The 26,153-nt window shown below is 36.6% G+C and overlaps 2 protein-coding genes across 3 annotated transcripts; one reads left to right on the plus strand and one right to left on the minus strand.

Moving 5' to 3' along the window:
• Positions 1 to 6,814: 6,814 nt before the first annotated feature.
• On the plus strand, positions 6,815 to 9,514 carry LOC122280824 (ribonuclease 3-like protein 3). 2 transcript variants are annotated; one of them, XM_043091870.1, is made up of 3 exons: positions 6,815 to 7,430; positions 8,715 to 8,831; positions 8,984 to 9,514. In XM_043091870.1, the coding sequence occupies exons 1-3, from the start codon at positions 6,957 to 6,959 to the stop codon at positions 9,269 to 9,271; spliced, it is 879 nt and encodes a 292-aa protein (XP_042947804.1). In that variant the 5' UTR covers positions 6,815 to 6,956; the 3' UTR covers positions 9,272 to 9,514. The 2 variants fall into 2 exon arrangements, with proteins under 2 accessions (XP_042947804.1, XP_042947803.1); XM_043091869.1 differs by having other exon boundaries at positions 6,820 to 7,430; positions 8,685 to 8,831.
• A 14,266-nt stretch (positions 9,515 to 23,780) lies between these two features.
• Positions 23,781 to 25,795, minus strand: LOC122280904. Its single transcript, XM_043092026.1, has 2 exons — positions 25,647 to 25,795; positions 23,781 to 24,848 (listed from the first exon to the last, which is right to left on the minus strand). Exons 1-2 carry the CDS (start codon positions 25,738 to 25,740, stop codon positions 24,391 to 24,393), a joined length of 552 nt encoding a protein of 183 aa, XP_042947960.1. The 5' UTR covers positions 25,741 to 25,795; the 3' UTR covers positions 23,781 to 24,390.
• Positions 25,796 to 26,153: the final 358 nt, after the last annotated feature.

Below are 26,153 nucleotides of genomic sequence, written 5' to 3' on the forward strand. Positions count from 1 at the left end.
ACTCTTAGGCAAAGGATTTTGAAATCCGTTTTCAGTTTACCAACTTGAGTCGTGGTGAACAATCTATTTTTGATTACTTTAGCAAAGTAAAAATGTTAGTGGACACCCTTGCTACCACAGGAACTCCTCTCCCTGATAAAGAATTTGCCACATATCTCTTAAACGGTCTTGGGTCCAACTATGAAAGTTTTATCACTTCCATCATAACCAGATCAGACCCAATAACCCCAAATGAACTCTATCACTTACTGCTTGTTCATGAAAATCGTTTAAGTCACATTGCTAGAATCACAAGCCTTCAAACACCTTTTGAACCATCGGCAAATTTTAGCTCACGTGATCAATGAGGAAGAGTTGCCTATCGTGGTAGCCGTAATGGCCATGGACGAGGCAGGTTCCCTTCAAATAGAGGAAGGTCTTCACCCATTTCCAGTAACCAAAATTCCCAACCCAATCGACCAACCTGTCAGGTGTGCAACAAAGTGGGCCACATTGCCCTTCAATGCCATTTTCGCTTTGATCATGCATATCAGTATGATCCCCCCAGATCATTCTCTGCAAATTACATCACCTTCAGCCATACCCGATCCCACATGGTACCCTGATAGCGCTGCCACTCATCATATTACCCATGACTTATCTCAGCTGAACCTTTCATTCCAACCAAACAGTGGCACTGAGCAGATGCGAGTTGGCAATGGAACGATTCTTCACTCTCTCTCAACTCTAATTCTTTTAAACTTCATAATCTTCTTCATGTGCCCTCAATAACAAAGAATTTGGTCTATGTTTTACAATTTTGCAATGACAACTCATGCTTTTTTGAATTTCATGCTACCCACTTTTTGGTAAAGGACAATCGGACCAGCAAGCTCCTCATCAGTGGTCTAATGCGTGACGACCTCTATCTTTTCCATCATCCAACTCGCCACTGCTATCTCTCCACTGCTATGGTTCCCGATGATCCCACTTCCTTCACTGTTGCCTCAAAATTTCCTGAATGGAAATCAGCTATGACCAAAGAGTTTGAAGCCCTTGTCAAAACAAATACATGGACTCTTGTACCTCTTTCCTCTATTACTAATGTCGTTGGTTGCAGGTGGGTATTTCAGACCAAGCTAAAACCCGATGGCTCCATTGAGAGAAGGAAAGCAAGGCTTGTTGCTAAATGCTTCCATCAACAACACGGTATTGACTATACCGAGACCTTCAGCCCTGTAGTAAAACCCTCAACCATTCGTTTAGTTTTATCTCTTGTTGTTTCTAAAGGCTGGAATCTTAGGCAAATTGATATACAAAATGTGTTTCTTCATAGCACTCTCACTAAGATTGTGTTCATGCAATAGCCGAAAGGCTTCATTGACCCTACACGGCCTGACTTTGTGTACAAATTAAATAAGGCTATTTATGGTCTTAAGCAAGCTTCGAGAACTAAGAGCTTGGTTCTCGGAGCTCAGTTCTTAGCTCTGTGATTATGGTTTTGTGGCTTCTAAGGGTGAGCCATCATTGTTTATTTTGCTTCAAAGTAATCTCTTCAGTTTTATTCTGGTATATGTCAATAATATGATCATTACATCATCTTCTAACTCTGTTGTTGATCAATTACTTGATTCCTTAGGCCGTGCTTTTTCTGTTACTGATTTGGGACCATTGTCTTATTTCCTTGGTTTAGAGCTTAACCACCTTTGTGATGGTTTACTTATCTCTCAAAGGAAATATATCTCCGATTTGTTAAAGAAAACCAATCTGCTTGGTGCTAATCCAATTTCCTCTCCCATGTCTGCTTCAACCAAACTCTCAAAATTTGATTCACCCTCCTTTGGGAATATTACTCTATTTCGAAGCATTGTTGGCAGTCTTCAATACCTTTCTCTAACTCGGCTTGATGTTTCCTTCGCTGTCAACAATGTTTGTCAATTCATGCATGAGCCAAAAAAACACTCATTGGACAGCAATAAAAAGAATTCTCAAATATCTCAAATCCACCATTAATCATGGCTTGTTTTCATGCATACTTAGATGCAGATTGTGCTAGATGCCCTGATGATCGGAGATCTACAGGAGGTTTCTGTATATTTTTGGGCAATCACTTAATTTCTTGGAGTTCCCGCAAGCAACATACTATTGCTCGCTCAAGCACTAAGGCCGAATACAAATCTTTGGCCAACACAACAGCAGAACTTATTTGGTTACAAACATTGATCAAAGATCTTGGATTCTCATTGTTTCAACCACCTATTCTATGATGTGATAACCTTGGAGCAACATAATTAAGTTCCAATCTTGTCTATCACTCAAGAACCAAGCATATGGATGTGGAATTCCACTTTGTCAAAGATAGAGTAGCTGCAAAGACCCTTTAAGTTCAATTCTTTAGCAGCAAAGATCAACTTGCGGATGTGTTCACTAAGCCATTGGTTTTTGATCAATTTTTCAGTCTACGATCGAGTCTCACTGTGATTGATACCCCAGTAGACTCGAGGGGGCGTATCAACCTTACTCAAGAAAATACACACTCAAATAAATCCAAGCTGGATAATCCATCTCAGCAGCTCTAGAAGCTTCAATATTCCTCTTCTGTTATAACAAACTTCCTTTAAGTTTACCTTTTTGCCCTCTGTGCACTCCCTGACTTGGTGCCTATATAAGTAGTACAAGACTCATTATATTTTCAGACAATTACAACATATTCCATTGCAATATTCAGAAGATGTTTATCTTTGTTTTTACTCTGTTATTATGGTCACATCTTGTGACATACTGGCATTGCATGCGACTAGCTAGCACAGTATAATAATCTTTTTTAAATGCTTTTGAAGTTTCCCCATAATTCCTAATGATAGATACCTTATGTTTATCTTGTAAATGATCTATCATAGACGGTTTCTTATTTTTGTTTTCCAACGAAAAAACTCGATCGTGTACTGTTTTTACTGAACACCGACAGCATATAGAATATTGAAGGCGCGTCTTGTTGTTGATTTGATCCCATAAAAAATCATTGTAAATTCTTTTTATTTTTTGTGAATTTTCAATTAAAAACTTGTTACATGTATTTTTGCTCTTGATTCGACCCTTCTGTCATCATCTAAAATAATTTTCTTTTTATAACTTTTGAATATAGGCATATTGTTGAATTATGTAAGTCTTGTGTCGTGTATGATTGATTTTACTTCTTTTCTCTTATCAGTGTTAACATAAAGGAGAGGAAGAGAAGAGGAGAAAGTAGAGAGAAGAGAGCGAGATAGAGGATCGATGACATAAGGGGTCGTTATTAGTTGAAAAGTTTTACTTATTATCCCCTACACAACACACCAACATGTAATTTGTCATTTTTACTAGGCAATCTTTATAATAAAGTTAGTTCTCATTAAATAAAAAAAAAAATTCAAATCAATATATATTATTTTGATGTGTCACAAATCACCAAAGTTTGTAAAATGTTTATATTAAAATTTGTAAGTAGTCAAGTATTTACATAGAAATAAACTCTTTGATGTAACGATGTTCAGCCTTGGTTGCAAGTGCATGCATTATTGTTGAGTTTAATTTATAATATGGTCGGAATATTTGTTAGGAAAATCCTTATTTTAAAACTGATTGAAGTGATAATTAAATCAATTACCTAATAAACAACAATGGAACTACCATCGAAACAGGGACAAAACACAAAATAAATGCACATTGGTGTTGTTAGAGAGAGAGAGAGAGAGAGTGAGAGAGAGAGTGTGTGTATGTGTGGAAGATCAGGCATTGTTTGGAGGAATTGTAGTCCATCTCTTTCATCATCTCTTCTACGCTCACCGTCTCAGAGAGCTTGTAGTTTACGACCTGACATTTGCTTTGCGGTTGGATTAGTTAGTCGTTATCAGAGTAACCCAAGACCTGTTCATTGATAACCAGTTAAAATGATTTTTTGATTCCTTTGTGGGATAGCAAACCTTGTTCTTTACTACCAGGGTAGAAACATGAGACTGAAGGGTTATAGCGATGCTGATTGGGTTAGTAACAAAGATAAGTGAAAATCTACAACGGGTTACACATTTATGCTTAGTGGAGGAGTTATTTCTTGATGTAGTAAGAAACAATCATGCATTGCTTTGTCCACGATGCAGTTAGAGTATGTTGCTTGTTCAGCAGCTGTACAAGAAGCTGTTTGGTTTAGGAGATTTTTCCAACGCCTAGAGGTTACGACTCTTGCAGATGAAGCCGCTAAAATATGTAGTGATAGTATGGCAGCTTTGGCATATGCCAAGGATCCCAAATAACATAGCAGAACCAAACACATAGATATTCAATTTTACCATATTCTACATGTTACTGCGCGAGATGAGGTGATCCTACAACATATCTCTAATCTCTACTAGCAAGATGGTAGCTGATCCTCTTACTAAGGCTACTAATAGAAATGTTTTCCAAACTCATCTTAAGAGTTTGGGACTTAATCAGATTTGATATATGTTGTATTGAAGATACCTTAATTTTATTGTATATTTAACACTGTTAGTATCTACTAGCAGTGAGATACTAATTGATACTAAGTGAAAAGCATACATAATAAAGATGTCATTAGGCAGAGATCAGTTTATTCACATAGACGATTATCTTGGTACTTGAATTGCGAGCAAGATAAGACAAATTGATTACTTTGGTGCTTGGAAAACGAGCTAGTAAATATCTTGATGCTTTTGGAGGATTTAAGATAAATTTAAAGAATGTCACCTTAGTTTAGCTAAGATGAGACTTACAAGAGTCGTATATGAAGTATTTGCACGACTTTGTAAAGCCTGATTAAAGCAGATTATGAGATCTTAGGCAGGAGTTAGATGAGTAACTGTGCTAAGAAACTCAAGTTAAAGCGCCTTTATGGTGACTAGACTAAAATTCGTATGGTGTTTGCATGTGACAAGTCCAATTAAGTGAGAGTTTCATCGTAACATACATTTTATACTATATGTGCTGTAGACGACCATATGAGGGAGTGATTAGATGGATCCATACTCCATCACTATTTGAGTCCTAATAGATCAATAAATGATCTATTCATATCAATGTTTTGAATACCGTTTCAGTGGCAATTTTGGTTAAGGCACTAGAATGAAATGTTTCGGTACCAGTACCATTTTGGGATAGTCTATACATAAATTATCTATGCATAAATTATATTTCAAAATAATATCAATGTAAGTTTTAAAAAATTAAAACACATATTTATAAATATCATTAATACTTCTAAGTTAAGAAAATAGTTTTTAGACGTGAGAATTGCAGCGAAAATTATGAAAAAAAAAATCAGAGTTTTTACATTAATTACAAAAATTCCCTATTTTCGGCCGATACCGATACGGTTGGTATACTAAAAATCGACTGATATTGACCGAAACTCACATGTACAGCCAGTATTTGATCCAATACGAAACATATGCATTTTTCGTACCGGTCACTATTTTGGTATGAGAAATACAGGCCGATATGGTATGAAATTTAAAACGTTGATTCATATGCCCTTGAACCTGGAACTATGTCATGAAATGAAAACTTGATGTTGTTACTTTAACATGTTTTCTTAGGGCCACGAATAATACGATCTTGTAGAGCATGTTTAGGAGAGCAGTCAAGTTTGATTTAATTGACATGAGCGTCTAGGGAAGATTTTTTGGATTCTTACTTTTTCTTTTATGTCTCATAGCCTGAGCAATTATGTCGTTTTGACTCGATATAATCATGAGCATATTATATATGTGAGATTGAGAATTGCTTTGAGTTACAAACTCTTGAAAGATTAAGGACACTTGATCTAGTGAGATCAAATAATCTGAGGCATATACAAGACATAATGAGTTATGTACTATATTAGTATGATGATGATTTAATATAGTACTCCTACCTTTTATCTTATGGTTAGGTCACACGCTTCATTTTCTGTATGAGAGATAGTTGATTGAGGGAATATGAGAAGATTGTTAATAGGCATAGTTCTCATAGTGGACAAGTGGAAGATGTTGATAATGGGTAAGCCCCATGACCCAAGTTATGTCTAAATGGGTGAGAAGTTATTAATTAACTCCCCACCACTCTTACATCTTCAAGGGAAGTTAATGAATTTTTTATGTGAAAACTCTTTAAATAAAAGTTTAAGAACATTATTTTTGTGTGTAAAAAAGTCTAAGAAAAATTATCATCTCTATATTTTTTTAGAGAAATTATTTAGATTTTTTTTTATTTTAAAGCGTGAAATTTTTAAAAAAAATTTGATAATTTTTGAAATATAGAAGTATAAATAATAAAATGACGTAAATTGTAAAACAAATAAAGATTTGACTCCAGTCTTATTTAATTTAAAAGAGAGAAAAAAGGGTGAGAACTTATTTATTAATTAGAAACTTTTAAAGAACTCTCTAGGTTTGTCCAGAAATGTCTCGGAAGTTCCCTTCTCCACAACCCACTCAAGAAAGCAATTTTATTTTATTATAAAATAAAGTCAAAGTTTCTGCTCCCATTTTCACGCCGTTCATTCAATCCTTTTCCACCCATGATCTTAAACCCAACTCGTAATCTCTTTACAACTCATCCTCTATTTATATTTCTCTCACCTAATTCCCAACAACAGCTCATTTAAATTTCTTATATAATAATAATATACGCATATATAATTCTTAATTATATATAATTATTTTTTAAAATAACAAATTTTTTATAAAACAATAATTTTTTTTTTTTGCATTCAAAACATGATTTCGCAGAGAATTTGAAAAAGATTTGTGTATTTTTTAATTTTTGTGTGTGTGTATATATTTATATATATATATATATATATTTCCTTTATAATTTCCTTAATTAGTCTAATCTGGCCTAGTCGGGATCTTTCGTCGATCTTTATATAAGAGTCACGTAAATATATGGTGCAAGTTGTCAACTGACTTGCATCATCTCTTTCAGGCCTGCACGCTCACAGCATGCCTGCCATGGAAGGACGACAATGTGAAGAAGATCAGCAAGAAGAAACTCTTCAAATACAACACCAAAACCTTCAGAGACAACAAGAAGAAAAACCGATCAGCAATCCTGTAGAGGCCGAGGAGGACAAAGAGTCGTTCCATAAGAAGGAGGAGTGTCTCGGCCGGGACCTGCACGAAGTTGAAGAGATATTGGGGTACAATTTTGAGAACAAAAATTTGCTGGAGCAGGCATTCACGCATTCTTCGTTCTCAGGGGATTGCAACTCGTACGAGAGGTTGGAGTACGTGGGGGACGCGGTGCTTAACCTGCTCTTCACGAAGGAGCACTACTTCTTGTACCCGGATTTGCCGCCGGGACCGCTGACTCGTCTCCGTGCAGCCAATGTCGACACCGAAAAGCTCGCTCGGGCCGCCATTAAACATGGCTTGCATAGGTATCTCCGCCACAAGAAACCTCTTCTTCTAGAACAAGTAAGTTAATTACATATATACCTTTTTTTTTTTTATTAAAAAAAATTAGAATTCAATGTTTATTGTTTCTATATTCATGGGTTTTTAATTATTTGGTGTTGATGTTGCACTATTTTCTGAATAAATCGCACCTTCTTAGAATTGTAAGGTAATGTGATTGATAAAGTCAATCAATAAATTTGTGTAAATATACATTATCTATATATATATATATATATATATTACACAATACGCCACCTTCAATTTATTTTAGGAGACCTTTACATAGTAACTTTTTGCTATGATATTGAGTATTTGTTTGGTTAACCAAAATCAAAAATCTCATCTCATTTGAGATCTCATTTCAACTCATTATTACATATTTTTTAAATTTTAATATAAAATATAATAAATAATTTAATTTTTTCAAATCTTAATACAAAATTAATATTTAAAAATTATATTATAACAATATTTTATTTATTACTATTTAAAACATCTTATCTCATCTCATCTCATCTCATCTGTGTAACTAAGCGGGACCTGAGTAATTTTTTTTATGAAGAGTGAGATTATATCCTTATTTAAGTAGAGAATTTTATCTCTTAAACGTTTATCTATAAAGAATATAAATAATAATAAAGATCAAACTATTCACAAAAAAAAAATATATTAGTAAAATTTTAAATGTATTATTTTAATTTATAATGTCGTATTTGATATAACTATGTTTTAAAATATATTTGATGTAAATTTTTTTAATGCATGAATGATGACAGTTTTCATAAAAATAAGTTAGTGAAAGCTTTATTCTTAAATATAAATAATTTTTAAGAGTTAAGTGACTGAAATTACTCTCTCTTAAATTACACGAAACGAAATCGAACTCGGTATCAGTAAAAAGATATCATTTTAGGAGCAGTGGCGGGTTGAATGAAGCAAAATTGATAGAAACCCACAGTTTAATTAGAAGTAATTAAGTACTGTAAGTCTGTAAGGAATAATTAGGTGATAAAATGGTGAATGGTGATGATGATCTATATCTTCCGGCTTGTACGGCACGTTAAGGCCAATTAAAGGATTAGTCAGATTTGTATACCTCTTTTGCTTTAGAATTAATGGTTTAGTTGGACTCGTGCAGCCTTCCCTGACTTTGAATTCTTCCAGTCTCCAATTTGGAGTACTTTTAGTCTTGTACGGCACGTTTGGGGTTAACGCAACGCGGTCACGATTAATGATTTAATATTACTGTATTTTATATTACTCATATTACAGATTCAAGAATTTACGGTTGGGATTTCACAGTACCCTTTGCATTCCAATGGGCTGATTGACGCACCGAAGGCACTTGCCGATATTGTTGAGTCCTCCATTGGGGCGGTTTTCATTGACTGCAATTCCTCCATGGACACTGTGTGGACGGTACGTACGTACTACAATATCGACTACATGCAGTCAGTAATCTGATGGTCTATCAGATCAGTATCTCCATGATATATATATATATATATATCTATCTTGTGATGATGATCATAAAATGATTGAAAAACTATTGATTGTTTTGGAATTCACAGGTGTTTAAGCGTTTGTTGGAGCCTATAATCAACCCTAAAACCATTGGAAGACATCCTGTGACGGAGCTTTATGAATTATGCCAAAAGAGAAATATGAAAGTAAAGTTTGTAGATTTATGGAAGGAAGTTATGGCGTTTGAGGTTCTGATAGACGATAGGCAAATGGGAAGAGGTGAGTATGGTCTTAAGAAGGAAATTGCGCATAACAGAGCGGCAAAGAATGCGTTGGAAAACATGGTAAGAATACTTGGGGACAACTACAAAGATCATATTGTGGAAGATCGATGATCATCATCCATCGTGCATGACTGCATACGCATGCATGCATGCAGCATAAATAATATTGTATTAACACACACACACATATATATATATATATATAGAAATCTGAACCATGTGTTTTGAGGATTTAATTGGAAGATCGAGTTTACGTACCATGTTATATGTATTTATTATGAATGTGGGCGTCATTTTGGTACAACATTACCAATCAAAAAGTAAGATATATGTTCTTCCGATTTTTTTTCGTGAGTCTCCTCTCTAGCTATGCTCTCGATCTTTTCTTGAGGGTTTAGACCTGGCTGTTTAAACGCTTTAAGAGTAGGGGTGTAATGAGTCCCGTTTAGTTTGGTTTTGGATAAATTTGAGATCAAATCGATATGAACCAATTTTACATTTTCAAGAACTGATTCCATATGACTAGTAAGTCCCTAAATCAGTTCTTCCAATTTTACCAATTTGGTCTGGTTTTTCAGTTTTAATATATTATATTACATATTACATAATATATATATATATAATAAAGTATATTATAGTATATAATACTATAGTGATAATATATTGTAATATATTATAATATATAGTATTAGTATAAGTATTAATATGTACTATATAATATTAATATAACTATTAATACAATAACTATAGTCATATGAGATTTTAAAATTTAATATTATATTATTTAATAATTTATCATATAATACAACATTATTTTATATATAAAAATTATATACACTATAAAAAATTATAATATAAATATGAACCAGTCCGGTCCGGTTTTAGAAAAAGAAAAGTTGGAAATGGATTGATTTTGACCAGTTTTAAAAAAAATAAAATTGGTACTGAATCGAACCAAATTCAAACCGAACTCGAACCAAACCCACCAGTTCGGTTCTGTTTACCAATTCAACTGTTTTTATTTTACGCCCCTATTCAAGAGGAACATATATGAAATTATTGGAACATGAGTTACAACAGCCTACATCAGCATAGAATGCAAAGGAAGGAAAGAAATGAAAGATGCCACTCGTTAGAAAACGAGGATGGTTTTGTCCTTTGTGTCTTTCTTTTTTGTTGAGTTGTACAAAAAGAGCAATAATGTATTTTATAGTTTTAGTAGGTTGTTAGAAGATTCATTTGGCAATTGTATATACATGCGTCTCTTGTAATTTCCTACAACAATTCAATCAATACAGAAAACATTTTCTCTCCTTTCTTGGGTTCTCCTCCTACAAACCTCTCCTCCATTTCAGTTTGTTATATGGTATCAGAGTTCCCCTCAATTCTAATTTGCCACAACGACAACCAATCCTAAGGTGAAGAGAATACTACCAACATATCACACGGGAAGAACCCCAATGACCAATTTCTCAACTTCTCAAACCCATTTAACCCATTCCGAATTGAAAATGGTGACAATCCAACCGCTGCATTGGTTTCAGATTTCTTGATTGCTGACAATTATGTCAGTTGGTTGTGAGCTGTTAGCCGAGCTCTTCATGTGAAAAATAAGATTGGCTTCATCAACGAGACAATTTGTAAACTAGTTGATTCCGTTGATCCACTCTTTGAAGCTTGGGAATGCTGTAACGATTTGGTTATTTCTTGGCTTCAAAACTTTGTAAGTGCTTCTGTGAAATCTAGCCTTGCCTTGGTTGATGATTCCAAGGTATTGTGGCTAGAACTTAAGGATCTTTTTACTTAATAAAATGGTCATCGTATTTTTCAACTCAAGCAAGATCTCGCTAGTTTATCACAGGGTCAGGATACTGTTAGTATCTATTTTGGTCGCTTCAAGGGTTTGTGGAATGAACTTGCTGTGTATGATCCTTTACCTGATTGTGATTGTGAAAAATTAAAAGTTCTTCATGATCGCTATGATAGAGATTGTGTTATTCAATTTCTTATGGGTTGGCTATGGTGGCGAAGAACAATTATAATCCCCCCAAACTTATCACTAAACCTTCCAACTTTGGAGGCCAGAAATCAAATAGACCTTATTGTACCCACTACAAAATTCAAGGTCATTTGCTTGATAAATGTTTCAAGGTTTGGAGTGCTAAACCTCCCTATGTACTCATTGTAATATGACTAGTTATACTATTAAGAAGTGTTATAAACTGCATAGGTATCTGCCTGGGCACAAGTTTCATGGGAAGTCCAAGGATTTGCGGCAGCTACCACCCAATCTCGAATTATTTCAAATGCTGATCAATATAATAAACCAGTTAAAACCATGGCCCTTACCAAAAGTCAGTATCATCAACTCCTTGATCTGCTGCATCCCAAAGACGCTAGCTCAGCCATGGCTACCATCTATATTGCTCAGCCTTCTTCTTCTTCCCCATCTTTTAATCATGTCAACGCCTCTAGAGTCTCTAGAATGGTAAGCTGTTTATCTACACAAACACAAAAATCTTCTAATCCACACACAACACCTTGGATTATTGACATAGGAGCTACATATTACATGAACTATTGCACCTCCCTTTTTACATCCATCAAGGACAAAGTCTCCTCTTCGATCAAGTTACCTAATGGGGAAGATGTTCCTGTTACTCATGTTGGCATTTTGAAATTAATTGAGCACTTGGTACTGCAGAATGTATTGTGCGTGCCTTCTTTTACTTTCAAATTAATTTCTGCCATGAAACTTGCTCACCAATCTTCTTGTTGTCTCATATTCTTCTCGCATTCCTATTTTCTCTAGGACTTAGCATCTTGGATAACGATTGGAATGGGTAAAATGAGAGGTGGTCTATATCACCTGCTAAGATTTTGTGTGTCACCTTCAGCTTTGGTTGATGTTTTACCTACTTTTCTACTTAAACACTAGCTCATTTCTAGTTCTGCTAGTCACAAGGATTCTCTTTTTGCTTTATGGCATTACCGTCTTAGACACATCTCTTTTTCTAAACTACTTTTAATTGATGATCCTATTGTAAAACAGCATCTCAATTTTACTTATAAATCACCTTGCTATGTTTACATTTTGGCTAAACAACATCGTCTTCCTTTGCCACATTCTACACATGAATCTTTAAATGCTTTTGATATTGTCCATTGTGATATTTATGACCCTAATTTCACTATTGCTGTTGATGGCTCTGGATTTTTTCTCACCATTGTTGATGACTTTTCAATGACCACTTAGGTTTACATGCTTAAAACCAAATATGATGCAAGAACTTATATTGAAACCTTTTGCAAATTAATTGAAACTCAATTTAAAACCAAAATAAAGATGTTAATAAGTGATAATGGATTAGAATTTCAAATGAGGGAATTTTTTAATAACAAGGGTATAATCCATCAAAGAAGTTGTGAAAACACCACAACAAAATGGGATAGTGAAGAGAAAACACCAACACATTATAAATGTGGCTCAAGCTTTAAGGTTTCGATCCAATGTTCCCATGACATATTAGAGTGATTGTGTTTTAACCACTGTCTACATTATTAATAGGACTCCAGCCCCTTTACTTAACAACAAAACACCTTTTGAAAGCCTTTTTCATACACCACCTACCTACCAACACATGAAGGTTTTTGGTTGCTTTAGTTTTGCCTCAACCCTATTGCATGGGAGGAAGAAATTTGATCCAAGATGGAGGAAGTGTGTGTTTCTGGGTTATCCTTTTGGGGTGAAAGGATATAAGTTGCTAGACTTACAAACTGAGCAGATTTTTATCTCCAGAGATGTTATTTTTCATGAAACAATGTTTCCTTCTAATACAAGTATTCCTCAACAGATTTCCCAAATCTCCCTTCCCTTTCTTTGACTCCTAATTTTTTCACTCCATTCACTCTACCTTTGCCTAGCATTTCTTCATTTCCTAATTCACCTTCGGAACTACATCCTATTCCTGAAACATTATGTCTTGAGATGCTCAATTATGCTCCACCTCACACTCATACTCTTGCTAATTCTTCATCTCCTGCACCTCATCACCATACACCAGTCTCCTTTTCACCTCTACAACCTCTTCTCATTCCTCGCGGGTCAACCAGAACTCGGAGTGCACCTAAGTATTTGTAGGATTTTCATTGTCAACAGATAACTCTCACTACCCCCATCACATTGTTGGACAAGAAGCTAATGCCTCCATCAAGTACTTCCGTTCCCCTTGCTAATACCTTATCTTATCATACATTTTCAACTCCATATCAAGCTTTTTCTACTACCATCTCCACTCACCTTGAACCATAGAGATATAAGCAAGCAATTAAAGACCCGAGCTGGTGTCAAGCCATGACAATGAGTTGGCTACCTTAGAGGCTAGTCACACTTGGGAACTTACAAATTTACCACCTGGCAAGGTGCCTATCGACTATAAGTATGTTTATAAAATTGAAGCCGCTTAGTAGTCAAAGACTAAACTTGAAGGGGTGGATTATCATGAGACATTCTCAGCAGTTGCCAAATTGGTAACCGTGAGATGTCTCTTGGCCATTGCCTCCATCAAAGGTTGGCTTTTACATTAATTTGATGTAAATAATGCATTTTTGCGTGGAGAATTAAAAGAAGACATTTACATGAGGAAACTGCTTGGATACAAGAAATGGACACCACACCAAGTATGTAAGTTGCTAAAGAATTTATATGGGCTCAAACAAGCATCGAGGCAATGTCATTCTAAATTCTCTACTTCATTACTTTAATTTGGTTTCTCTCAATCTAAGGTTTATTATAGCTTTTTCACCAAGGAAAATCATGGTTGGTTCATAGCTTTACTCATTTATGTTGATGATATCCTTGTGGCAAGTAATGATATCAGTTTTGTGAATAAGTTGAAGACATTTTTATGGACAGTAAGTTTAAAATAAAGGACCTTGGCTCTTTAAGGTACTTTCTCGATATAGAAGTTGCAAGATCCTCTAAAGGCATCCATTTGTGCCAAAGAAAATACACTTTGGACACTTTGGCAGATTTAGGTACTTTGGGAAACAAACAAACTCAAGTTCTATGCATCAAAATTTAAAGCTCACTCAGTTTACAGGAACTCCTTTATCAGATCTTAGTGTGTACAGAAGGTTGATTGGTCGACTTTTGTACCTCATCATCACTCAGCCTGATATCTGCTGTAGTGTTCAAATTTTGAGCCAATTCATGGCTAACCCCACTGATATGCATTTGTTCGCTACTCAGAAAGTTCTTAAGTACCTCAAGGGTGCACCTAGCCAAGGCTTGCTTCTCTCTAGCTCTTCCTCTCTTCAACTTGTAGCCTATTGTGACTCGAATTGGGCTTCATGTCCAGATACCAGGTGATCCGTGATTGGGCATTGCATCTTTCTTAGTTCTTCTTTGATCTCTTGGAAGTCTAGGAAGTAGTCAGTTGTCTCCCGTTCATCAGCTAAGGCAGAATACAGGTCAATGGTAGCCACCTGCTTTGAATTAACTTGGCTAAGGTTCATTTTATCTACTCTGCAAGTCACTCATCCCCAAGCTGCCTTAATACATTGTGATAACCAAGTTGGTATTCACATAGCTACTAACCTTGTCTTCCACAAGAGAACTAAGCATATCGAGTTTGACTGTCACTTAATCCGTGATAACATCCAAGAGAGCAGTGTTTCCACTTGCTATATTCCAAGTTTCCTTCAGCTGGCAGACCTGCTCACTAAGGTTCTATCTTCCACAGTTCTTAATTAACACTTATCTAAGATGGGAGTTGTAAACCTTTACTCTCAATCTTGCGCCCGCCCGCAGGGGGGTGGTTATAAGAGCATGAGCTACAACAGCCTACATCATCACAGAATGCAAAGAAAGGAAAGTAGCCACTCGTTAGTGAAGAAAGACAATTTTGTCCTTTGGGTTTTTCTTTTTTGTTGAGTTGTATAGAAATGGCAATAATGTATTTATAGTTTTAATAGGTTGTTAGAAGATTCTTTTGGCAATTGTATATACATGCATCTCTTTTAATTTCCTGCAACAATTCAATCAATACAGAGAACATTTTCTCTCCTTTCCTGTGTTCTTCTCCTACAAACCTTTCCTCCATTTCGAAACAATAGAAAAGTTAGAGGAAATGTGGGGTCATCTTAACCTCACTGAAGAGGAAGACATTGCTATTGATACTGGTGGTGAAGAAGTAGAAGAAGTGCAAAGAAAGGGCAATCTTTGGTTGATTGGGAAAGTTTTTATTGATAGACAGATTGGAAAGTCCTTGAGTCAACTATGGCAAAAGTCCAGCGATTGAGCAAACTAGCTATTTTTCGAGGAGTGGGGCAGAATGTGTCCATAATCATTTTTGCCACTCACGCAGATAAACAAAGGGGTCAAGAAGTAAGGCCTTGGTTTTTTTTTTTACAATACTCTTCTTGTGATAAAACAGTTTAAGGGGTTGACTCGGCCAAGCAAACGGAATTTTAATCATAAATCGATGTGGATTCAATTACACAATTTTCCCTTTGCAAAAATGAATCGTATGTGTGGTGAAAAAATGGGTAACTCAATTGGTAGAGTTGAAGATGTGGATGTGGGTGATAAAGATATAGGCTGGGGAAGATTTTTGAGGGTGAAGGTGCGTTTAGACCTTACAAAACCACTGGCTAGGGGGAAGACAATTACTCTGAGTGGGTCAAGAATATGGATGCCTATCAAAAACAAAAATCTACCCAATGTTTGCTTCAAATGTGGCTATATGGTTCTTGATGCTAATGGTTGTAAGCAGCAAGGCAAACAATTATAGAAAATAGACCAATTTGGTCCTTGGCTACAGGCAGACAGTAGTGGCAGACATTGGGGTGATCAAAGTTCCAGACGGAGAGATGGGGAGAGGAAGGCAGCTAACAGCATTGTAACAAAGGAAGGTGGTGGAGTGAAGAGGAACATGGCAGAAGAGGACCAATGTACCAACCTCCGAAGAGCTTAACTGATTTGGAAACTTATGCTAGTAATGGTGGGAACATGGAAACCAGGGAAATTAGCAATATGGAGAAAAATGAAAAGTTAAGAGCAATGATGGAGGAAGACGTTATTTCTAGTGCAGAGAATCGAGAAAATCAAAGGGAAGATAATAGGAGAATATAGGGGGCAATTGATGGAACTAACGGCTATAAAGGTTTCCATAATAAAATGAAGTACAAAAATTTTGGTGCTGCTGATGGGTTGGTGGGCTTAAGCACTGTGGTGCATGGGCCAAGTCATAATGGGCTTGAAAGGGTAGTTGAGGAAGGGCTTGAATTGGAGACTGTTGTAACAAGTGGGGCATCCCCTCAGAAAACGAAAATATTGGATATCTAATAAGAATCTCATCCTAAGGAAAGCACAAAGACTCATGGGGGAAGGAAGAAGCGAGCTAGGGCCTCAGATAAATCATCTTGCTTAATCTCAAATGTAGTGGGAAATAAAGATTGTTATTTGAAGAGGAAGTTTTGCATGGTGAGAATGTTCAAAAGAAAAGTAGAAGAGGGGAAAGGAAAGTACTCTATGCAGTATCTCAGGAGGTATGTGAGATTGCATTTGAAAAAATTCTATCAGTGGCAACTAGGAAGTCAACTTTAAAGTTGGAATTTCCGTGGACTTGCATGCTGTTCTTAACTTAGTTAAGAAGAAAGGTCCAAAACTTGTTATAATTTCCTGAAAGCCATCTTTCTTAACTTTTTGTCATGTGGGGGTTTAGCGTGTATAGTTACAAGACAACGTTTTAATTGTTTTCTTCTTGGCCTAATTTGTTTAATTGAGTTAAGTTGTTATAGGTCGTGCTGGATATAATATGAACAGGTCAAGCCTATTGAAAATTATTTACTAGAAAGAGATAATATAAGAAAGAGATAGAGTAAATGGGTAGTGCTACTATGCCACCCAAGTTTACCTACTTGGTGTGCCCCCTAGTACAAATTGCATTTTTATTTTTTCTTACTTTTTATTTCAAACATTTTTTAAACATGTTTAAACATTTTTTTAAAAAATATTAATACACTAATAGTCACTTTCTTAATTATTAAGTAAAAAAATATTAAAAAATAAAATAAAATATATAAACAGTCAAATTGAGGGGGCAAACTCAATGGGTATAGTATTATTTTACAAAGCCAAGAGATAAGATGAGGAAGAGATAAAATCAAAAGAAGTTGACTCTAAAATAAAATTAAAAGTAACATAAAGAAAGTAGGATTCAACTACTCCAAAAAAGAAAAGAGACATTTATAAAAGAAGTGAATCTCTGCATATCTATAGACAGGGACTCCTAAGATTATTGGCTCCTCTCTCGAGATTTTTACAATGAAGGCGTCCTCTTCAACATCCCAAAAATGCTACTTCCTCTATCGTATTGCAAGCTATGAGAAGTCATGAGAGACTATACAATTATCAAATATAGTGGATTGCTCTCCCAAACAACTCATGATAGATGTAGGTTTTTATGCCGAACTACATAAATCTATGTCTCTCTCGTTATTTATATTTTATATAATTTATTTATTATTTATTTGATGAGCATCCGAATACCGTACGAATGCTCAACCATCATCGTAGGCCATTCAACCATATTGTTAGGCTTGGCCACACTGGAAAAATGCATAATAGGTTGGAGAGATTATCTCAAGGTTTGAGAAGACGAGATTTAAACTAATAGGCTTGAAGTTCTTTGAATGCCCAAAAGAATTGGCAGATGTTTTGTCATTACATTGTGTAAGATATATTTCAAAAGGAAATATTCCTGATTCTCATTGATAAATGGCAAAGCAATACAAGCTGATATATATACACTTTCAGACTCAACAGAGTCTTATGGACAATATGACGAGCAGCTGTCATGCATTGCTATAGAGAGGCATTTGGCAGAGTTTGTTACAAAGGAATCTTGCCAGATCACTACATTTTACAGAGGTAGTACATTTACACAAAAAGGTATAGCACACAACCTAGTCTATGTAACACCCGATTCTTCTAGATTATTAGCAAATGAGGTGGATGCCATTTGCTATGTAGCTTTTAATATGGAGGAAAGGGAATACTCTTCAATACACCCCCTCGAGCCGATCGGTGTATGGCAACTGTGAGGCTTGATCTGAGCAGATGAAAACGAGAGGATGCTATAGTTTGGTGAGGACATAAGCCACTTGGTCTTTGGATGGAAGGAAAGCAACTTGAAGTGTCTTTGCAGCAACACAATCTTGAACAAAATGCAAGTCAATTTCCATATGTTTTGTGCAGGAATGAAGTATGGGATTGACAGAAAGGTAGGTTGCACCGAGATTATCACACCAAAGCAATGGGGGTTTGGGGAGAAAAACATGAAGTTCTTTAAGAAGTGATTGTATCCAAAGGAGTTCAGAGTGGTATTTGCAAGGGATTTGTATTCAGCCTCAGTACTTGAGCGAGCAACGGTGCGTTGCTTGCGAGAGCTCCAAGAGACAAGATTTTGACCAAGAAAAATACAAAATCCACCGGTAGAGCAGCGGTCATCGGGGAAACCTGCCCAATCCGCATCAAAAAAGGCTTGAAGTTGGAAACTAAAGGATATTTTTATGAGAAGGCCGAAATTGATTGTGTGCTTGAGATATCTTCACAAGCATTTGACAACTTGCCAATGAGATTGTTTGGGATTGTGCATAAATTGGAAAATTTTATTTACTGCAAAGGCAATATCAGGGTGGTCAAGGAAAGGTATTGAAGGCACCCAACAACACTCTTGTAGAGAGTTGGATCAGAAAAGGAGGGAGTGTTAGAAATGGAAAGTTATTGGAAGCAACCATTGGAGAAGTTACGGATTTGGACAAAAGCATGTTGGTTTTGGATAGGAGATCATGAATGTATTTTCTTTGTGAAATGTGGATACCATCAGACAGATATGAAATTTCTAGCCCAAGAAAAAATGACAACTTGCCCAAGTCTTTGACAGGAAAAACAAAACCAAGGAAACTAACGAGATGATCAATCTATGATGGATGAGAACTGGTGACCACGATATCATCAACATACACTAAATTAAAAATAATGATGGATTGTGAAGAATAAACAAATAATGATGGGTCAGATTTTGAGGGAAGAAAGCCATATTCACATAGACAGGAGCTGAGTTGTGCAAACCAAGCTCTTGGATCTTGTTTTAGGCCATAGATGGCTTTCTTTAAACAACAAACATATTCAGGATGGTCAGGGTGAGTGAAGCCGATGGGTTGGGTCATGTAAACAGATTCAGTAAGATCGCCATGGAGAAAGGCATTCTAAATATCTAGTTGGCGAAGAGGCCAACCATTTGAGATAGCTAAGGATAACACAATCCGAATGGTTGTAGGTTTCACAACAGGGCTAAAAGTTTCAGTTTAACCTATACCTTCCTGTTGATGAAAACCTTTCGCAACGAGACATGCTTTACGACATTCGGTGGTCCCATTTGCCTCACGCTTCATGCGAAAAACCCACCTACAACCAACAATGTTAGAGGAAGGGGGAGGGGGAACTAGAGTCCAGGTTTGATTTTGAATGAGGGCCTGAAACTCAGTAGTCATGGCATCACGCCATTCTTCAAATCGGGAAGCAACAGAGTATGAAGATGGCTCATCTGTAACGGCAAGTGAAGTGGTGAGACATTGCCGAGGTGAGGGGTAAGGGATAGAGCCATCAGTGAAGTGTTTGGGACAGGAGGAGTCTGTTTTTGATCGTGTAACAATGGGAGACCAAGGAGGTGGGGGAGGAGGGGGGGATTTGGAAGAGAGGGTAAAGCTGCCGAAGGAGATGATGGAGTCATATTTGTGGAAGGAGGTGAGGGAATGAGAGTTGGGCTTATAGGAGATGATGGGCCCAAAGTGGAATGTGGGTTTTGAGATAAGTGGGAAGGTTTGGGTCCGAGAATTGAAGGAGGATAAATGGGAAGAGTGGTATGCATTTGCTGAGGAGAACTGGAGCCCGACGAGAAATGTGTGGGATATGGAAAAGAATTTTCATTGAAGAATACATCTCGGGATATATACATGCGACTGGTTGATACATGAAAACATTTATATCCTTTGTGCATGGGGCTATATCCAAGAAAGATATAGGAGAGAGAACGAAAATGCATTTTGTGATTGTTGTAAGGGCGCAAATTTGGCTAGCATTCGGAACCAAAAATTTTAAGAAATGAGTAATCTAGTTCATTTTTAAAAAGAAGAAGATATTTTTAAGGGAGGGAGATGGAAGAAAATTAAAGAGATGAGCAGTGGTATGAAAGGCATCTAACCAAAATTTGTAAGGTAGAGAAGCCGTTGCTAAAAGTGTCAATCCTGTTTCAACTATATGCCAGTGTTTTCTCTCTACTACATCATTTTGTTGGTGAGTATGAGGACAAGAGAGACGGTGCACAGTTCTTTGAGATTGAAGAACTTGGGTAAGGGGGACCGAATCTTTCAACATATTTTTGAAAGAGAAGAAAGGTAGAGGTAGTATCGCCTTTAGAAGCAAGAGGGTAAAACCATGTATAACGACTATAGTCATCAACAAAAGAAATATAATACCGAAAACCATCTCTTGATAAATGAGGGGATGGACCCCAAACATCAACATATCAAATGTAAAGGTTCAAGATAGCGATTAACAGAATTCTTGAAAGATAACTGCCAGCACTTTGCAAGAGGACAACTAGTGCAAAAAAAGTTAGGTTGAGAAGGAACAAAGGGTAGACATTTGCTGTGTAAGATGTGAGAAACAAGCTGAAGAGATGGATGGCTAGGTCGATGATGCCATTGAGCAACAGTGGTTCGTTCTCCAACTAAAGCAACCTAATCTGTCTTGGGAGTGTTGGAAGAGGGAAAAACATAGAGTCCAGTATGTGTTGGACCTTTGAGCAAAGAGATTCCCGTCCGCTTGTCCTTCACAAGGAAATGAGAGTCATGAAATTCAAAAAAGACTAAGTTATCACAGCAAACTGATTGACTGAGACAAGATTTTTTGTAATTTGAGGAATGTAAAGCAAGTTACGCAGCAGAAAATTAGAGTTGGAAGTGGAGAAAGAAGAATCACCAAAGTGAGTTACAGGAAGACCAGTGCCATCACCAACTTTAATTTGCTCAGATCTCGAGTATGGCTCGACAGAAAGATTAAGGTTATTCATATCTAAAGTAAGGTGGTTCGTAGCAGCTGAGTCAGGGTACCACTGTTTTTCAGAGAGAGATTGAGCACTAGTATAGTGAGTGGACAGAGCTCGGGAAGGATCATATTGATAGGCTTGATCGAATCTGTGGTAGCATTGCAAGGCAACATGAACAATTTTTTCACAAACCTGACAAGTTGATTTGTTAGCAGCTTATGAAGATGGTTGAGAAAATGAGGAGAAGCGGCCACCTTGAGTACGACCACCTCGATAGCCATTCCGATTGCCTCGAAAAACACCTCGACCACCACGAGGAGAAGAAGCAGTGGTGACATTTGTTGAGGGCTTAGGAAGGAGACCAGGCGAAGGGGAGATGAGTGAGAGACGACTTTCAAAGGTAAGGAGAAGATTAAGAGTTATGCAGAGGTTATAGGTGTGGAACGTGTGTTGATCGAAGCGAAAAAGGTCTCAAACTCTAAGTTACAGACAGAGTATCAGACCACAACAGTCATAGTACCAGAAAGCAAATGAACTTTGCGATAAGATTCTGTTACAGACAGGGAACCTTTTTTTAAGTTGGTGCGTTGATGATGGATTTGAAAAATTTTGGCCTGGGATTGAGAGGTGAACATTGTGTCAAGTGTGACCCAAAGCTCACGACATGTGCGGGATGTAATGGCTTGAGCAAGGATAGGTTCAATAAGTGAAGAGAGAAGGGTACTAAGAAGTAACTGATCTGTGTGACACCATTTGAGGTAAGCTGGGTTGGGTGGGGGAGAAAGAGATGGAGAAGGAGATGAGACAGGAAGAAGTTGGGGGGGGGGGGGGGGGGAGGAGGAGGAGGAGGACCATCAATAAAATGGTAGATTTCCTAGCCATGGAGATATGGGATAATCTGCGCACGCCAAAGAAGATAATTATCGGAACTTAGTTTGACTGAGACGATGTGAGAAAAGTTACTGGGAAGCTGAAGGGTGGGGGGAGGGTTATCTTTTTCCAAGGAGTGATCACTAGCCATGGAGGACGTTAGTCGTATTCCAGCTCTGGTACCATGTAAGATATATTTCAAAAGGAAATATTCCTGATTCTCATGATAAGTGGCAAAGCAATACAAGCTGATATATACACACTTTCGGACTGAACAGAGTTGTATGGACAATATGACGAGCAGCTGTCATGTGCTGCTGTAGAGAGGCATTTGGTAGAGTTTGTTACAAAGGAATCTTGCCAGAGCACTACATTTTACAGAGGCAATACATTTACACAAAAAGGTACAGCACACAGCCTATTCTATGTAACACCCGATTCTTCTGGATTATTAGCAGTTGAGGTGGATGCCATTTGCTGCGTAGCTTCTGATATGGAGCAAAGGGAATACTCTTCAATACATTGAGACTGTATTTACTTGATGATTTTACATGAAGAAGCCCCAAAGTCAGTATTTTCATATCATAATTGAGAATGGCAGCATTCTGCTTCTCTTGTTGTCCAAGATCATGTAAACCAAAAGCATTTAACAGTTGTTCATTAAAGAACAACAGAACATGATGCTCCATTTTAATTGCTGAAGAAGTCGTAGAGAATGTAATGAACTTGGAGTAATACAACAAGATGCGTTGTCCTGTTATATTTGGCAAGCTTTCATCTAAATTTCCATTATTCTGGACCATCAACAGCATAGCATTGTAATTTGCCAATTTTACGTCCTTGTCGTAGTTATTCTTCATTTCATGGTTACTTGAATGTATTTAACAGGTGTTTTTTTATTGTTATTGGAGCATTATAAGGATCTAAAAGGAAAAGTCTTTCTTCCAAGTACATTATGGTGCGGTTTGGATAATGAATTGAACTGAAAGTTAAAAGTTGAATAAAATATTATTAAAATATTATTTTTTAATATTATTATTATTTTGAGATTTAAAAAAGTTAAATTATTTATTATATTTTCTGTGAAAATTTGAAAAAATTGTAACGGTTAAATGAGATAAAATGAGATGAGATGCTTTTTATATCCAAACAAAGTCTATTTTAGGTCCAGTCATGTGCATCGTAAGAATTACAGATCTATTCATCGTAAGAATTACAGATCTGTTATAGACTTTTTTGTGTAATTTTATCAGAATGAGTTGAAAATGTTTTCTTGATGCAATTATTTGTCTAGAGAAAAGGACGTACAATGAAAATTTGTGGCAGATATGTGGTTCATGGGAGTGACAGCCTCAAGAATGGCAAGCTTGAAATAGGTAAATCATGTTATACTTGATGGTGATCTTGCATTTAGTTCTTAGTAGCAATTCGGTGTACATTATAGCCAACAATGATGAATCAGGTTATTAGAAGACTATAAATTTACAGGAATGTGTGTTTATTTGCACATGTCGGCATTGTATCTTTGAAATCCATCTAAAAAAAAAAAAGAACACACACACAGCCCTAATTCGATTGTAAGTGCCATTGGTTTTTTGTCGATATCATACACCAAATGGTATTCTCTCCACTCAAAAACCAAAGTTCATGCATCACAATCATTATATTCTTTTTCATGTCTTCATTAGCTACATTTTCATGCTATCATTTTAAACCGCAATCAGTAATCACCTAGCTTGATCGAAACGACATGAAACCCCCCACTTCTCATAATTTGCTTCGCTGCAGCCTCTCTGGTTCAAAGAAGGTGAACTATGTCAGTGGACACCGGCTCAAGCACCATGGCTATGTCACTTGACGCTCAAGTCTCTGACCGATGCAGTTTTGATGACACCCTCAGTACTTTTAAATCTGAAACTAAGCAGGAATTTTCCAGAAAATTTGTCTTGTCTTCATGTTGTCAGTGGAATACCAACACCCCTCACAAAAAGGGAAAAAAAAAAAAAAAAAACGAGATACGTATCACCATATCCAAGAATAATGGTAAACTTTGATAGCCGACTCTTTTTGACACTTCCTCATATCAGTGGGAATTGGGGGTGCAAGTTTATACAACAGGGAAAAGAATCGGTTTTGAGGTAGACAAACTTGAACTTGCACAATACCAAATCATGCTCTGCCCTCGACTAGGCAACATTCAAATTTTCTGAATACTTTATCCAGATCAAACTTCTTGTTCAAATCTTACCAATGAGATATAGGTAAAGAGCAAAAACACTCCTGATCTATCTGCAATTCCATGCTACCAGGAAATTTATAGGCACTTGAACTTGTTAAAACACTGGCAGAACAACCATCCTCTATTGGCAGTGAACCCTCACTGGATGAACATACAACCTCTCGAGAATTCTTAAATTTAGAGAAGAGATAAATAACTGAATGATTCCTGTTCCCATACTCCTTTGTACTGCTCGTGGAATGCGAATCAACTGAACCCGGTGAACCAGCTCTGGAAGAACACTGTGTATCCATTGCCACCTTATCATGAGGGAAGATTACAGTGTCTTGTGAACTCTTTGAATTACTAGCAGCCCAAGCAGCGGATGAGCTTGAATCAGAATCCATTTCTACATGCTCTGTCTGCTCCGAGGGTGAGCTTAGCTCACGTTGAGAACCTAATTTGAGCTTCGCAAGTGTAGCCTCTGCAACAAAAGGAATTGAATCTAATATCATGCTCATGATTGCAGCCACTAAACAAGTCGTAAAATACCATTCTACAGGATAAAATACAACTAAATAAATCCCAGAGAAAAGATATAAAGGTCTTTCTCGAGCAAAATAGCATTCGTTAAAGGATGAAATTGCAGGACTTGTACATACTTCGATAAAATCTAATTAAGCTGCTTCCTACCAACCCAGTCAGTAATATAGAAGTCCATTATCATTCATCGCTCTAGAATACCCTTTTTTTCTATTTGGAGCAGTTCCAAGGTTTGAAATTAAACTTCTTCAAAGAAACTCGATCACCGAACAGATTTCCAAATTTCTTTATTTTTCTGGTCAATTCGAAAATGATTGTTGCAAAGAAATCAACTTTACAAAATCAAAATCAGGAACACACCACCAATGATGTTATCAAACTAGAAACTTAATCCTCCACCATCAACACAATGTGTCAGCCTGATTGCTTTATTGGGTAATAAAATTGGGCTAAGTTCGTTTAAAGGAAATCCACGTAAAATGACATCCGAATCCGGTTGCAACTGTGCTTTCGATTATGAAAACTTCCCAAATAAGTTAAAAAATGCATGAATCATATCACATCGTGAAGAAAAGCTACAGAAAACTTCCCATTTAACATCACGGTACTTTCATCAAAGAACACATGCCCGTTTAAACATATCTTTGTTTTCTTTTACCTCTTTATCTCAGCACCCAATCACAGAAATCACAAAGTCAACGTCGGTCAATTTTATAAATTAAGAGTTAGACAGTAGTACCGTAGATGGACAGAGAATCAGCTTTAAAAATCTTGGAAGGCGGCCTCTCCAGGCTCTCCGGCGCCGAAGACGACGCTCTGATTCTCCCAAACATCCTCTCTCTCTCTCTCTCTCTCACTCTCTCTCAAATGAAAAGCGGGAATCGAAGTCCCCAAGCTTCTGCTTATTTTGCTGCAAGTCTGGGTATGGGCCTTAGATTCTACATGGGCCAGGGCCAGCGGGAGTCGTACTCCCCAAGCTTCTACTTATTTTGCTGCAAGCCTAGGTATGGGCCTTAGATTCTACATGGGCCAGGGCTACCCCGACACAAACCATATTAGTAACACGTTTTTGTTTTTTTTTTTTTTTGGCCTTTTTTTTTTTAAGCCGACATTAAGAATATCTCATATTATATACTAATAGTAATAAAATCATTAGTGAATAAGAGTAAAATAATAATTAACAGTTTATAAATAGTAATAAATTGTGTGTGCATTTATGCAAACACTTCATTTCCATCTTTTTATA

The sequence above is a fragment of the Carya illinoinensis genome, chromosome 11 (genome assembly GCF_018687715.1).
Source record: "Carya illinoinensis cultivar Pawnee chromosome 11, C.illinoinensisPawnee_v1, whole genome shotgun sequence".
NCBI classification, from domain to species: domain Eukaryota; kingdom Viridiplantae; phylum Streptophyta; class Magnoliopsida; order Fagales; family Juglandaceae; genus Carya; species Carya illinoinensis.

Bases quoted from the DNA above. Each gene is read 5' to 3' on its own strand.
- LOC122280824 (XM_043091869.1), top strand. From the start codon at position 6,957: ATGCCTGCCATGGAAGGACGACAATGTGAAGAAGATCAGCAAGAAGAA. The intron at 7,431-8,684 runs GTAAGTTAATTA...CTCATATTACAG, and splicing joins AACCTCTTCTTCTAGAACAA to ATTCAAGAATTTACGGTTGG. The intron at 8,832-8,983 runs GTACGTACGTAC...TGGAATTCACAG, and splicing joins CCATGGACACTGTGTGGACG to GTGTTTAAGCGTTTGTTGGA.
- LOC122280904 (XM_043092026.1), bottom strand. From the start codon at position 25,740: ATGTTTGGGAGAATCAGAGCGTCGTCTTCGGCGCCGGAGAGCCTGGAG. The intron at 24,849-25,646 runs GTACTACTGTCT...CTTTTGTTGCAG, and splicing joins TGATTCTCTGTCCATCTACG to AGGCTACACTTGCGAAGCTC.